The following is a 14,079-nucleotide window of genomic DNA, read 5'->3' on the forward strand; positions in this document are numbered from 1 at the left end:
CTTAAAGCAACAACTGCCTGCAGTTGCGGCATCAAGAGCAGCAAGCATCAAGCCAGCCCTGTGTAGAAATCAGGTCACAGGGATGCACCCTCCTGCGCTCAGCCATTTGCTTTTAGGTAGGGGATGTTGCAAAGGCATGTTTGACGTCATGAAAATATGTACCCAGACAAAATCGCAGTATTTCAGGGCACAAAGCAGCATTTATTATTTCATACTGTGAATGGCATTATTACATAAGTACAACTTTGGACAGTATAAGTATCACTCTCGTAACTGTTTCCATTTCCTGCATGTAATTAAGGCTTATGCACACTGACAGTCGAAAATTTGATGGTGTCTTACGTGTCTTTTTTTGAGATGCCTTCATATTCTGCACAGGACTTGCAGTTCTAATTCTCCCATCATATTTGTTTTCGAGTCCTTCGCTGCCCTTTAAATACCGTGCCAATGATGAGGATAGTGCACAGAAAAACATCAGTCAAAATATTGGTAGCCGTCCTAAAGATGCACTTTCCTTCACATTTCCTAGCGAGATTGATAGATTTTCTACCAGTCTACATTTACAGTCTACATTTATGAACAAATATGTTCATCAAGGATCAATTGCTTCACAACCTACCCGTTATTGCGGACATATTTTCTGTGGGTTAGATATTGCGTCATTTGCCTCACATTCATACTGCTCTTGCATTTCAGGGATGCATTATGTTGACCCTCCCTTGTGCACATCTGATGCCCACCTTGTACCAACTGGCTAGGCTGCTAGCCCCCGAAACATTAACCCATTCGGCAAGCAAATGGGCATATTGGGCCCTGCACCTGAATGCATCGCTGTGAAGTTGAACATGATGGAGAACTCACAGGGACAAGAACAAGAAACACACACAGCGTTCAACTAGCATCTGGTTTATTTGGACAAACACCCCTTGTCCAAATAAATATGTTACCAGTTGAATGATCTCTGTGTTTGTTGCCCGTTCGCGAATATGTTAAGTCCAAACAGACATGCTCTATTGCTGCACTGTAAATTTATCAAGATGAAGCAAAATTTCAGCCATGCTTTGCTTATCATTTTATTGTGCAGTTCAATGTATGTCTACACCGCATTACAGAGCTGAAACAAGATATGGACAGCAGGAATGAGACAGGTCTCAATATTACACTGCGTGACATCAGTTACAACTGGGCTGATCAGGAAAATTTAGTTGCAGGTTGTTAGTTTCTAACATGGGGTTGCTGTGGAGCAAAAGGATGGAAAGAGAAGTAATTTATATGGAAGAAACCTGCATAAATCGGGATATGTGTGCGAACACATGTACGCTCATATAATTTTCATGTTCTACGAATACAGGCAATCATCCTCAAGCAGCAAGGGACAAGGACACAAACACGCACAACAAGACAACCTACTCCACTATAGCAACTGCATGACAGAATACAGCACAGGTGTTTCTTTTACTTGAAGAACAATTTAAAGGGACTATGAAATTTCCCGAACCCCCATACTTTTTTTCGATGGAAACTGTTCTTCCCGCAGAGAAACTAATATGCCACAAATTTTTCCGGACGAAATCGCTCCACTCTGCGAGGAGCGCGCGCTGGAAATGTCTCTTCCGCGTTCCTCCTCTCCCGCGCATATTTCCCTGCCGATGGTGTAACTGTACGGACCGCACTTCGGTTCCCCGTTAAGTCACCGGTGTTGCACAATGGCAAGTAATGCCGCGAGCTCGCGCTGTGGCTGCCGCCACTGCCGAAATCTGCCGATCGCGCGAAAGCTGCTGTCATGGAGATTTCCACTCCCGATGAACGCATACGCGGGATCCTACGGCGCATGCTCCTGGCGGGATTCCTCGGCTCGGCAACACGTCACGGTGACGTGTTGCTGAGCCGGCCGTGGTCGCGTCAAGTTACCCGTTGTGTCTCCTCTCGGCAGCTCGCCACGGCGTGGCGCCAGCTGTCCTCCCTTCGCCGCTCCGTTTAAATTCGCTCCCGAGAAATCCGCTCGCGCGACGAAAGTAAAATTTCGGTTCTAGACTCAGAAAAATGTCTTCTTTCGAACGAAACGAAGAAAAAAAATCGTTTCATAGTCCCTTTAAGAACACATGCGCAAGATCAGCGCACTCTTCTGGAAAAACTGTGAGCAACTTCTTCAAGTAATATTTTACTTTGTCATCATTAAAGCAGTTGCCATTGTTTCATTGTGCATGTTCATGTCCCTGTTTCTTCCTGTTGGAGGATGCTCGTTCAATACAAACTACTCCACTTCGCATGTTTGCTCCGAACACAGGCAAGTACCAAAGCTCACAGTGTTAACAATATACAGCATTGTAAAAAAAAAATTGGTATCCGTAGTAATGTAAGATATAATATGCATATGAAATATGTTATCCTTATGAATATGTTAGTACCCTCATATGACGATGGGAAGAGCAACAACACCAGGTAGCCCAGCTGGTGAACCTTGGACATCTGTGAGAAAAAACAATCCTTAAATCCGCCGTGTCAATTAAAAAGGGTAAAATCAGTGAAATAGACCCTGTGCTATGAAAAACAACCAAGCTAAACTGTACACAAGATATACCCATGAAGCAACATGTATACAAAGTATGCCACCAAAGTGTTCGGTGTATGGGTGTCCTCTTTTAGTGTTCGCCCTGTACTGTTAGCACTTTTACCATTTTCATTATCTTAGTGCAACACAACCAGCAATATGTTTCACGTAATATAATAAGCTGGATGGGATGGGACTTGTTCAGATGAGATACTGTTCTGAATCCAGGCGATGAAAAAGTGGGGTGCTAGTTGTGGAGAAACATCCATTTCACGTGAAATACAGTACAAAAGGAAATGCTTGACGCAAGATTTGATACGGAATTTGTAGTTTCTTTCACTTTTGCACACCTTAACGTGGTACTGGAATAACTGTTCGATTACATCAGCGATGGCTGCGTGATATCTATCTATCGTTTGAAAGTGATAACGGGTGCCCCTCGAAGAAATTGAAAAACCACGTTACTGTACCTGTTGTCCCTTCGAGCAGGAAGTTGCAGCCGATAGCATAGGTCGGTGGAAAAAGGAATTACCTGTAATGCGCTAGAACAACAGTGCTATCGCAGAGCGTCGCTGCCGTGCCCACTACATGGCAACTAAATGCTCGTCTGCCTCCTCTGACTGCAAAACGATATAGGCCGCTGTTATTTTGAAATGGGCGTGTGTCAAGCACTGAATCGAGGAACTGCTCGTAACTGACGAACGCCGTGATTATCGCGACCAGTTTCGTCTCCGTATCTCCAATATATAGTGTCGTTGCAAAGGATCCCGAAAATAAGGATCACTGTCTTCATCATTGTACTGCATCACTGCTGTCCTCGAGGAAATCTCTGAATAGCGACGACAGGCAACATTAGGTAACAGGTTAGGTAACATTCGCTCGCGTCGAACATGTTGACATCCAAATGCCTTGCAGAGCTTGCAGACGATGGCGGACCAAAAGCGTACCGGTCCAGATTCTGGAGGCCGCGCCCGAATTGGTACTTAGATAAATAAGTTTCCACGCTTTTTGAGAGAGGGATTAGTGGAATACTCACAACATACGGCGTCTGCTCTTGTCGTGTATTACATCGCCTAACAGCTGAACAAGGCCACTATTTCGTGTGGGGTTTTCGATGGAGTGTTCAGCAGTCGATAGAGAATAAAATGACTCTAAAGCTTCGAACTCGCCCGAAACGGATGCGACTGTCACTTCAACGGATTCGCAAACGTGCGCAGCAGTCGGTTTGGTTGCATCAAAGCTTTATGGATGTGTGAAGCAAAAACGTTTTTTTCTACTTACGACTCCCCAACATACTCTACTGAGGGGAAAGTACGAAAGTTAAATTTAGAGGAATCTTACCATGAAGTTTTCCGTCGAAGCTCGACTTCTCTATCGCGTCACCAGGTCTAGGCAAGAGGAAACATCTCACTTCGGCGAAGCTGGATATGATGTTTTCGCGCAGTTCGTAGACTTCACGGGGCAGTGTGTGGTTCCTTTCAAGCCAGGGATCAAGCAGCTCTTGTCCTCCTTCCAGTCCAAACGGTTTCTCTCCAGGATATTTCCAGTCACGAATAAGAAACAGGAGCTTCTGGAACACTTCATTGCCCTGGCCCTCCTTACTTCTTGCCATGCTAGCATACTCGGCAAATAGCTGGAAGGAAAACGACCACTTAGATACTGCCGACTGAGGAGACTTAAACACTCTTTCTTTTACTTTATTCCATGTCTTCCTTTTCTCACTTTTGTTCTTTTCGTCATACGATTCTGCTCTAGAAGAAATTCCTTTCATTCACCCATTTTCTCGTCGGTGCCACGGGATGTCCACCCCTGAATAATGAGTTATTGCTACTGCTCTTGTTTGAGCGTGAACCTCACGTATGGGTGCCACGTTCATATCTGCCAGAGGCATTTGGGTTTCCTTCTGGAAGCAACAGCAACAGGAAAATATACCGTCCATGCGTTTGGGGAACAGCACAACCCTGCGTACTTGCGTACTTGTGGTGCAATTGCAGTACATAATAGAAGGCGGTTTTATAACCAGAGCAATTTTTCTGATGTTCTTCTCGAAAAGTACGTGAATCTACGAGGGTGGTTCAATACAAAGGAAAGTTTCATTTTATATTTTATTTTCAGTAAGAAACCACATGCGCATTATTCTTCAACATACTCTCCCGTCGTCTTTGTACTACGCCTTCGGATCGTATGAAGAAACACGAGGCGGACTTGCCATTTCTGGATGCATCATCTGTATAGCTGCTACAGACCCCCAAAAAAGTAACTTCCCGTCTACCACAGGCTCGATAAAATTGGGCTCGAAGGTCTTGAAGGGATACCGAATCTCTTGTTTCCAGAAGTTTCGGAAGGCTGACGAAGGTTTTGTTGCATCGGCAGAGATCAGGGTGGTTCCGGTGGTTTTACGGTCTTAGCTACGAGGCCTGTGGCTGTGCGTCTCCTCTGCACTACTCGATAGAATCGCTCTCGGGGCGGTATCGAATTTTCCTGAGCAGCGAAGCGCCAGCGTTACCACACAGTGATGTTCCTTTCATATCATCGTTTGCAAAACACAGCCCTGCACGAACGTTGTAGCATTAGGTGGTGTGGTGGTGCTACCCTCATCCGGATCCCCAAGTACCTCTCGAGAAACTGCCTCTCCCCCCTCCCCCCCCCCCCCCCTGATAGAGGACATGCAGCCGGGAGGCGACGGCGACATTGGAGCATGCAAGATGGTAGAACAGTCTCTCAAGCGGAAGAGCCCTTGGCCATCATTTAGGCATACTCCACACTCCAACTCCTGATGTCGTAATATCGTCCACATCACGTCCCCATTTTGGGCATGACGTTTATTGATGCCACAATCGTCATCTTCCGCCGGGAGCATAAGTAATTGTAAAAGAAGAGCAATAGGAGACCGCGGGCACCCTTTGCGCGCGTGTTATGTGCCGTTTTCCTGGATCGCGCAGAGTTCAGTTTTCAGTTTTTATTAAACGTTCACTTGGTACAGGGCGTGGGATCATCCATTTCCTCCACTAAATTTTTGCCAAATCATTTTGGGAAAATGCTTCCGAAACAAGGAACAAGGCACGTGGCCAATCATAACTCGTTTCAGGATTATGCTAGCTTCGGTCGTTTCTTTGACTTTCTTTTTGTATATTTTCATTGTACGGTGACAATTCACCGCACAGAGATATTAGGGAATGGTTGCTCACCGCTGATAACCTCGCCGTTAGCCTACCGGGCCTACAGGAACCTATGACAGCAAATGTGACTCAGAATCTTCTCTGTTGATAGGGTGAAGAAGACGCGGTGAGATAGATAGGGTGAGGAAGTGCGGTAGCCAACCGAAAACCGGTGGCGGTCTAGTAATGCTCGCTATTAAGGATCTTTAGTATGCCGTTGGTAAGGTCACCGTTATGCTATCGTGCACGCTTGCACAAATGACAGAGTCGAATCTCCTGATTGGGTGGGGTAGACGCGGTAATCTACCAGAAGCGGTATGCTAAAGTCGTTAATATTCTTCGTAGCGATACCTGACGGACAGGTTGATCAATTAAACAAAGTCTTGAGCAACTTGATATGCCTGCTCATTGCTCCTTCAAGAACACGCTTCGAGAAGAATACGTGTCGTTCACGAGCTCGATAATAGCAACACATGGAGCTATGAGGAAATCTTAATTCAACAAAATTATTGCGTTCGTTTAACGCAATGATTTTGTTCACTTAGCATTCCTCAAGATCCCTAAGTGTAGCTCTTATCACGCTTCGAAATGAGAGCTTTTCTTTTCTCTCTCTCTCTCTCTTCAGTGCTGTTATTAAGGTTGATGGGAGCTGTACAATATACCGGTCTCCAATTGTCAAGAACTGCTCATCTGTCGTATTTCATTGTCCACCTCTGTGTAGAGAACCAGTCGTCCATACGACGACAGCAATTTATTTAATAATAGTTCAGGTGCCTGGTCGTGTCTGGTTGTTTTTGGTTTGGCGAACCAGATAACATGCAACGCATGACTAGCTTTTTGCTCGAACGGCACGAGTGAAAGGGGTCACGCGAAAAAAAAAAAGACTAACATTCACTCCATTGAACATCGAATTACACAGTACGGACACTGTTCAGCGACAGTGGGCTTTCTTTGGAAGGTTTGGGCACTAAACGAATAGGTTAGGAATGAATTCAGTGATAACACCAGTGGACAGAACACACTTTTCAAATAACGACATACATGACTCGTACCCACCTTCAGATGCTCCAAATCGGACTGGGTTATTTGTTTGGTGAGGTTGTACACTTGGACAGAGCTCAGCAGCATGCTCACTGAGAAAATTGTGACATTTCCTTCCAGCGTGGACGTGTTGTCGAACGCACCTTCCGTGTCCATGAGGACTACAGCCACGAGCCCGTGTTTCGGGGTCTTGATTTTGAAAACTTTTCCCCACAGGTGAATGCCAGTTGTATGTCTTTTGCTGCCGTACTTCCAAGAAAAGCCTGTCAGTGGTATATCGTCCTTGTCCATCCAACCAGATGGATACGACGACATCTCCAAGTGTTCCAGATACCTGTCATGTCAAAGAAAAGAAAACAAGAACGCACTGATGACAAAAATGTAAGCTCAAGTCAGTGCGCTAAGGTAAGCTCTAAGACTGCGTTTTGGAAACGGGGTCCGGCGAGCCTTGTCGGTTCCGCGAACAGAATGCTGTTCAGCACCCGCGACTGTAAATTGAATGGCTACAAAGACTCCCTCTAGAACATGTCTGCACCTGATACAGAAGCCGAGAAGGAAGGACTTTCCGAGTCGGAATCCTCCTGCCACTGACAAGACCACCACAGGGAGGTCTGCAACATCGGGGTTGGTGAGAAGGCGTTCCAAGTTATCATTCCGTAATTCGAAACAGTCCGGGTTATGGCTGGGGCGCACGATGACCGGATATGCTCCAGAGTCCAGTGCAGAGTCCATTCCCTGCAATGGAGTCTTATTCACCCATTCAGCGTGAGTTAGCACTGTGCTTGTCATGAAACCTCTAACTAGCATATACACTGTTGCTTCTTGGACGATGCCATATTGAAAGCGCGTGGGTATCTAGCCGGAGAAACACGTCCAAACCAGTTTACCGCAGAATCCAGAGAGGAGGAAAGCACAAGGGTTGTGTGCTTCCTCCATGATATCGCTTTCCTCCTTTCTGGCTTGTGCTGGCTGCAAAGCGCTGGGTGCTGGAAAGAAGATGATGTGAACAAAGTGCTTCCTTTCCCATCCTTTACGAAATTTTTATGATGTAACCATAAGGAGCTACCTAGATATGCTTTGAGCAGGTGGGTTATGCCGGCTTTCGGAGAGCTTGTGAGATATGTTTTGGCACGAAAACCGTTCGGTTTGTCAAAATTTACGATGCAACGAAATTTTCTTTATTTTATTTTATTTAGATATACTACAAAGCGATCAAAGGGTTCAAGTAGGGTGGGCCATAACATTTCACTCAAAATGGCATTCCGAATAGACACACCTGCAAGCACATGCATACAAATACAAGAGTGTGAAACATTTGGTCAGACTCAGGTGATCCCGTCAACAAATTGCTGTAATTTGGTTACATTATGTACGGCCTGTGGCAACGAATTCCAATCGCGAATAGTGCGTGGAAAAAACGAATACCTGAAACAGTGTACGCGTGCGAATGGTTCTTGGAAAAGGGTACTATGAGAGCTTCTTGTATGACGAAGTTCGCGAAACCGTGTGTAAGAATCTATGTCGATGTTATATATTCCACGCACTATTTGGTACAAGAATTTGAGTCTTTCCATCCTAAATCTGTCCGGGATGCTGCCTAAGTTTCCTCTTTGCTATAACATTGTAATAGAAGTGCCGTAACTGTTAAAAATAAGTCTCAGTGCTTGATTTTGAACCCTCCTTAACTTGTCATAATTACTCTTGGTAAACGCTTCCCAATTTATGGGACGTCACGGTGGTGTCTAGGTGGTGTTAGACGTCGCCTCCTTCGCTTCGCTGCATGCCCTTTGTTTTATCGGTTTCACCTTACTTGAGAAACAACACTCGAAATAAACACTAGTTTTTGTTGTCATGCAGGACTCAATTCACGGCGAGCGGTCTTGGAAAGTGTCAACACGACCGCTAATGATTTCCCGCAGTGTTTTTCAGTTGTTCCAAGGAGTACTGTTACTCGATTAGGCATCTGTCGTCACGCCAAGGTGATGATAATCTGATACACTTTTGCTACCAGTCTTGGATGATCAATCGTGCAGCATCAAACGTGGAACACGGGCACACCGGGGTCTTCCTCACGCGGAAGTTCTCGAGCACAGCGACAGTTCCTCACCTCTACACTTGTGTGATGATGTTATAACAATACATCAAGTTCAGCCTAACGGCGCAGCGCCCCCATCGTCTCCTTCGATTCGTTTAAAAGAACACGCTTCCTTTGTCGACACCAGTGGAATCGGAAAGAACGCTACAACAAGATCGCTAATGCTTTACCGCAACGCTTTTTCAGGTGCGTGCCCACAACTTACTTTCCAAAAGAAGTAACAGTATAGGGTTTATTCACTGACGTTCCCTCGCCGCCATACTGTAGGTTCCTCGAAGTCATGTTCCCGCATTCGTTCGCTGCCATATGCCGTTCGAAAAAATGGAAATTGTTTGGATACGCTACAAATCACACAACACAATAACTTTGAAACACCAAATATACGGTGAGTACGATATGGGTAGCGGCTTGGATGGGACCTACAATATGGCGGTCGATGCAGCACGGGCACGGAGGAGAAATAAGGAGACCGAACTCGGCTGGAGAATAACGTCCCAATTCCTCGAGTCTATTGTTGGCCGCGACGCGGCGCTCGCGTTCCCTCCGCTACTAGCTCGGCGAAATCTGCAAGGCAATGCGCTGTTTGTCCTCGAATACTCTACTAAGAAGCGTTAAAAACGAGTGTTTGTATAATAAAAATTAACAACGATTTCTCCAATAATGAGTTAATGTTTTCTGGTCAGCTCCAATAATGTTTTGCAATTTCTGTTGCCTCGTTTTCGTGTCATAAGTGGGACCTACTCCAAAGGAACCAAAGGTTGTGCTGAAAAGACACATTTAAATGGCGTGGAGGGAATGACATGTTTGAAGATCTGTAAAGTTTCCGGACGCAATCTTTTCGGAATATGTGGGCATTTCTATGTGGTGTCGCCGCATAAGCTGGGACTGGGAAAGTTTTATCTGCGTACGTGAGCAATTAAGAAAACTTCGTGTATGGCGACGTTGAGTGGCACGCTATGCTATACGGTTTTGGGAACAGAAAAGAAAGTCTGTAATGTGTGTTGTCCAACACCAACATCTTGAATAACACTGACTTTGAAGTTCAGTTCCATGCCTAGGAGTTTCAATTTACTTCAGCACAAGCATGCTGCTCAAACCGTTTACACCAGGTATTCTACCCGAGCTAAAAAAAGCCCCAAATCCGGTAGATATGGTCTTCACACCCCAACCGGACACCAAGATGAAAATTGTCTTGGGGAATCTCTTCCTTAAACTATACGGACTCAGTAGAGTCCTCTACCGCGTTTGCAAACCTGTGACAGAAAGTGCGTTCTGGCACCTTGGTATTAAATTCTTGTATGGTGTCATGTTAAATGTAACTCAATCCTCTGTACCCTAGCGGATGCTTCACAATTACGACAAAAAGCTCCCGTTTCCCAAAGCGTTGTGCACGCGAAGCGGGTGGTAGAAACACCATTAACAATGTAGATCTCGCAGTCGTGCCTTGCCAGTCATGCAACTTACCATCCTGTACGATGTCAAACAACAACCATTGTGCTCCTTCGGGTGTCTTTTGATCTCAAGTAAAACAAAACATACTTCCGCGATTCTTAACAGCCTCTTAACTGCGAGTGCACTACGCTTATTTAGACATTCAAGCGGCTTGAATGTCTTGAATCAAGCCTCGAGCAAACGCGGAACCCCCTTGACGGCGGCTTCCCCACATTGTAAAATGAAAGCCTCCCGCTTTGCACCAACAACAACTCCAGGCGAAAGATGCAAAGAGAGATCGTCCCTTGATACACGACAATCGTGTTTCTTTATCAAAATATTTTTCTGCTTGCACTGGACACACTAGTAAGTCTAACACAGCGCATTACAAGCACGTCATTTCAGAGGAGCAAGTACCTGACCAGAGCCGTATATTAAAAGGGAGTCTGGCCATTAATGGGTCATGCCTATACCTGAAGCTCCACCCACTTTTTCAGCTTTCCGACCAATGAAGTCTTGAAATATGGGGCGCTATCAATCAGCCTATCCTCACTATTTGCCCCCCTATCCAACCTGGGCAGCGCCATTTCGGGTGGCAAGTGGATTGGATTGGATTGAAATGGATACCTCTCGCAATCTGCAAAAGTAGTGGATTGTTGGTGCAAATTTGATAAGCGCCACCTAGGGAGCGTAAGGCACGTCCGGAATTGTCGTCTGCTTCCGTCGTTGTACCGCTGCCGGCAGAACCACCTGCTGGGACACATTCTGTTGTCGGTATGATTTTTAAACAAATCTACATGAATAGTTGGAATATAAGAGGCAAGAATGTTTATATCCATGAAATCCAGCTGTTAAAAATGAGACTGTACAGCACAGTGCCGTTTTTGTTATGATTTCGTCGTGATCGCCGTGCTCACTAGGCCTAACACCGGCTACAAAACGTATTATTTTCAGTTAGATATCGATGGATGACCATAAGTTGAAACTGATTTCCGAGAAATTTATATTAGGATGTACATTTGCAGCGTAAAATCAGGTTAGTCTGTGAAATTTTTTGTCACGAAATGCCCGCTTCACTGTGTTTGTTTTCGTCGCCATATTGGGTGGCAGTATGGTGTCATGGCGACCCCCTTTGTAAAAAGCAGGCCAATCAGAGGACCGAAACTGTGATTGACAGGTCGAGCCTCTTTTTGTGACTCCTCCCAATGGCCAGACTCCCTTTTAATACACGGCTCTGTACCTGACGGAGCGCGAGCGCCGCGCCGCGGCCACAATTAGACTCGAGGAATCGGGACCACACTTTTTCAACGGCGGCGCGGCAGAGTTCGGTCTCCTTACTTCTCCTCCGTGAGCACAGGAGACTCTTTTCGGCTGTAACAGGGGCGCGAAGCTGTAGTACAAATCTGTTGTAGCGGAAAACTCACGTGACCTCCGGAACTGGACCAATGACTGAGGACTAGCCACCATATTTTTTGTTTCTTTTTCTATTATGTCGCGAATGACGCAAATCACGTGTTATCCGTTTCTCTCTCACTACTCCCCTCTGCTCTGCTTCCCGTCCTCTTTTGTTGTTCCTTGTTTTTCTTCCATTCACTGTTTTTTGGTTCGCGTTTGTCGGAATGCAGTGGATGTACAGGAATACGACTGAGCCTTGGTTGTTTTTGTCAGATGAAGTATTTTATTGTGCGACATGCGGTTATACAAAGCAAGACGTATACAGCATGACCTGCTGTAACGAAAATAACATGACATTAATATTGCTCCGGAATTTGCTTGAAGAAGCCTGATAATGTCGGACTGCCTCTTGCAAGGACTGCTACTGGTGGCTGGAGCTCAGTGGCTGCAAGATGAAAATTAGTATCAGATACACAGCTATGCATGTGAAAGTTGCAATTTAAACATAAAGAATAAAGGTGCTATTGAACGCTAAAAATAAGAACGGTGGTTGGGTTGTGAGAAGCTCGTAGCCATGGGGTGTGATGAGCGACCTTAGTGCAAAAAATACCTTTTATTGCGCTACTTCACAATGATGCCGAATAGCCTGACGCTTTGGTGCTGCGTACAGAACAGCTACTAAGTCAACGTCGGACGAAACTTGTCCAGCGAGATCACCGAGAGTCAGACTTACAGTATAGCGTCATACATTTATATGGTTCGACGTGAGCGGGTGTTTAATCATAACATTTAGATGATATTGTTTCACGAACAGAAATATAGTCTACCATCGTATCTGCAAAGCAACGCTGTCTCTCTCGGCCAGAGCGTATTCCGGTCCCGATTTACTGACTGTTAAAGGAGTACAGAGGGCCATCCAAAAAAATTTCAGATTAAGACATCTGATGAAAGTGTGTGTGTCATTATACCGAATAGCGCGAAAGGTTTTGATGTGTGCAATTTGTTTCCCAGAAAAAAACCCACATAAACATAGCTCCGCGCCTTCACCCTTAACTCGCTACTCCAGCTATAACGAGGATGAGGAGGTATGATGGCACGTCACCGATGACGGCATAAGGAGACTCGTTCTGGTTTGCCGGTCAGTGGGGGTCAGCGCCTTGTCCCTTTGCCGCCGTAAACCTGTTTTGCCAGTTCTCCCGGAGAATTGGGGATAGAAGGAGCGGCTGAAGCATTACCGAGCAAGGAGAAAGGCTTTATCAGAACCCCGAACAGCCGAGTAGCAGACGACAGCGGAGTAGCAGACAACATTTCCCTAGGCCAATCAGCGAGCGTTCTCCTTATAGCGTCAGCGCGAGGTTCCAGGCAGATCACAGGCTGGTACTGCTCTTCACCACCGTTGCGCACTGTCGCTTTTTGCGGCGTATTTTAAATTCAATTTCTGCAATAATTATGACTCCGTGGTGTAAATTACTTCGCACGGTGCATCTTACTGGCCTACTTCACAGTTTTATAGGAAGAAAACTGGGTGTTAAAAATGACTTCTGTGCTACTTTAAGCAACTTATTCACAATACACGAAGTGAATGCGGTGTTGTAAGGCAACAAGCAATGACAAATGACTTACCTCTCGGCAGTCGTTGACCGGGTATCGGGTACGAGGCGTTCGGGCTCTCGAATCGTTTCTACACCAAGAAGCAGAGCAGAAATGTTGCGTAGTCATCTTCCCTGGCAGCTGTGACTGTTCAAGGGCACTCACATGACACAGCTTGCGTTTTTAAACAGGAAAAATCACAACTCATACTCCAACCCAACCGCTATACAACACGAGCCGTCTGAAACGGACGCCGGCGACTCCGTGGACGCCTGTTCCAACAGGCACAGCCGCCGCGCTGTCGCCTGTTTGAGCGCTCGCGAGCAAATTTCAAAGCTGCCAATCATCGCTCAGAAAACGAATTCATCCTCATGGGAACCAATCAGTAATCACTAGCCACCGGATGTCTCCATGACGTTCAATTTATGATGTTTTCTGACGTCCGATGACACGAAACGCATGAAACGCCCCACGTTATCACGCAAAGGAATTGGCGAGTTTCGGGCCCTTGGCTGTAGTTCGAGTCATACAGGCTCCGCCTCATGGAGTGCGTCATATGTCACGTGAGGAAGGACAGAGAGAGCAAAGGATGAGGCGGGGATGGCAGGAAGAGCAAAGGCGGGGAGGTGAGATTGGTATGTTCACGGCGGCAGAACTGTATAACAGGCAGAACTGTGCTTTGCAAGTATACTTGCAAACAGTTCTGCCGCCGTGAACATACCAATCTCACCTCCCCGCCTTTGCTCTTCCTGCCATCCCCGCCTCATCCTTTGCTCTCTCTGTCCCTCTTCACGTGACATTCACGTGAATATGTTCAC

The 14,079-nt window shown here is 46.0% G+C and overlaps 1 protein-coding gene across 3 annotated transcripts in view; it reads right to left on the reverse strand.

Moving 5' to 3' along the window:
• Window positions 1-14,079, reverse strand: part of LOC135378912 (atlastin-2-like) — a 277,503-nt gene that overhangs the window by 58,720 nt on the left and 204,704 nt on the right. For all 3 annotated transcript variants that reach the window (XM_064612076.1, XM_064612075.1, XM_064612077.1), the window contains 3 exons: window positions 7,286-7,485; window positions 6,766-7,084; window positions 3,893-4,184 (listed from right to left, as the gene is read on the reverse strand). In XM_064612076.1, coding sequence (XP_064468146.1) covers window positions 3,893-4,184; window positions 6,766-7,084; window positions 7,286-7,485 — 811 coding nt within the window. The remainder of the gene's footprint in view (window positions 1-3,892; window positions 4,185-6,765; window positions 7,085-7,285; window positions 7,486-14,079) is intronic.

This window comes from Ornithodoros turicata, chromosome 1 (assembly GCF_037126465.1).
Source record: "Ornithodoros turicata isolate Travis chromosome 1, ASM3712646v1, whole genome shotgun sequence".
Taxonomy (NCBI): Eukaryota; Metazoa; Arthropoda; class Arachnida; order Ixodida; family Argasidae; genus Ornithodoros; species Ornithodoros turicata.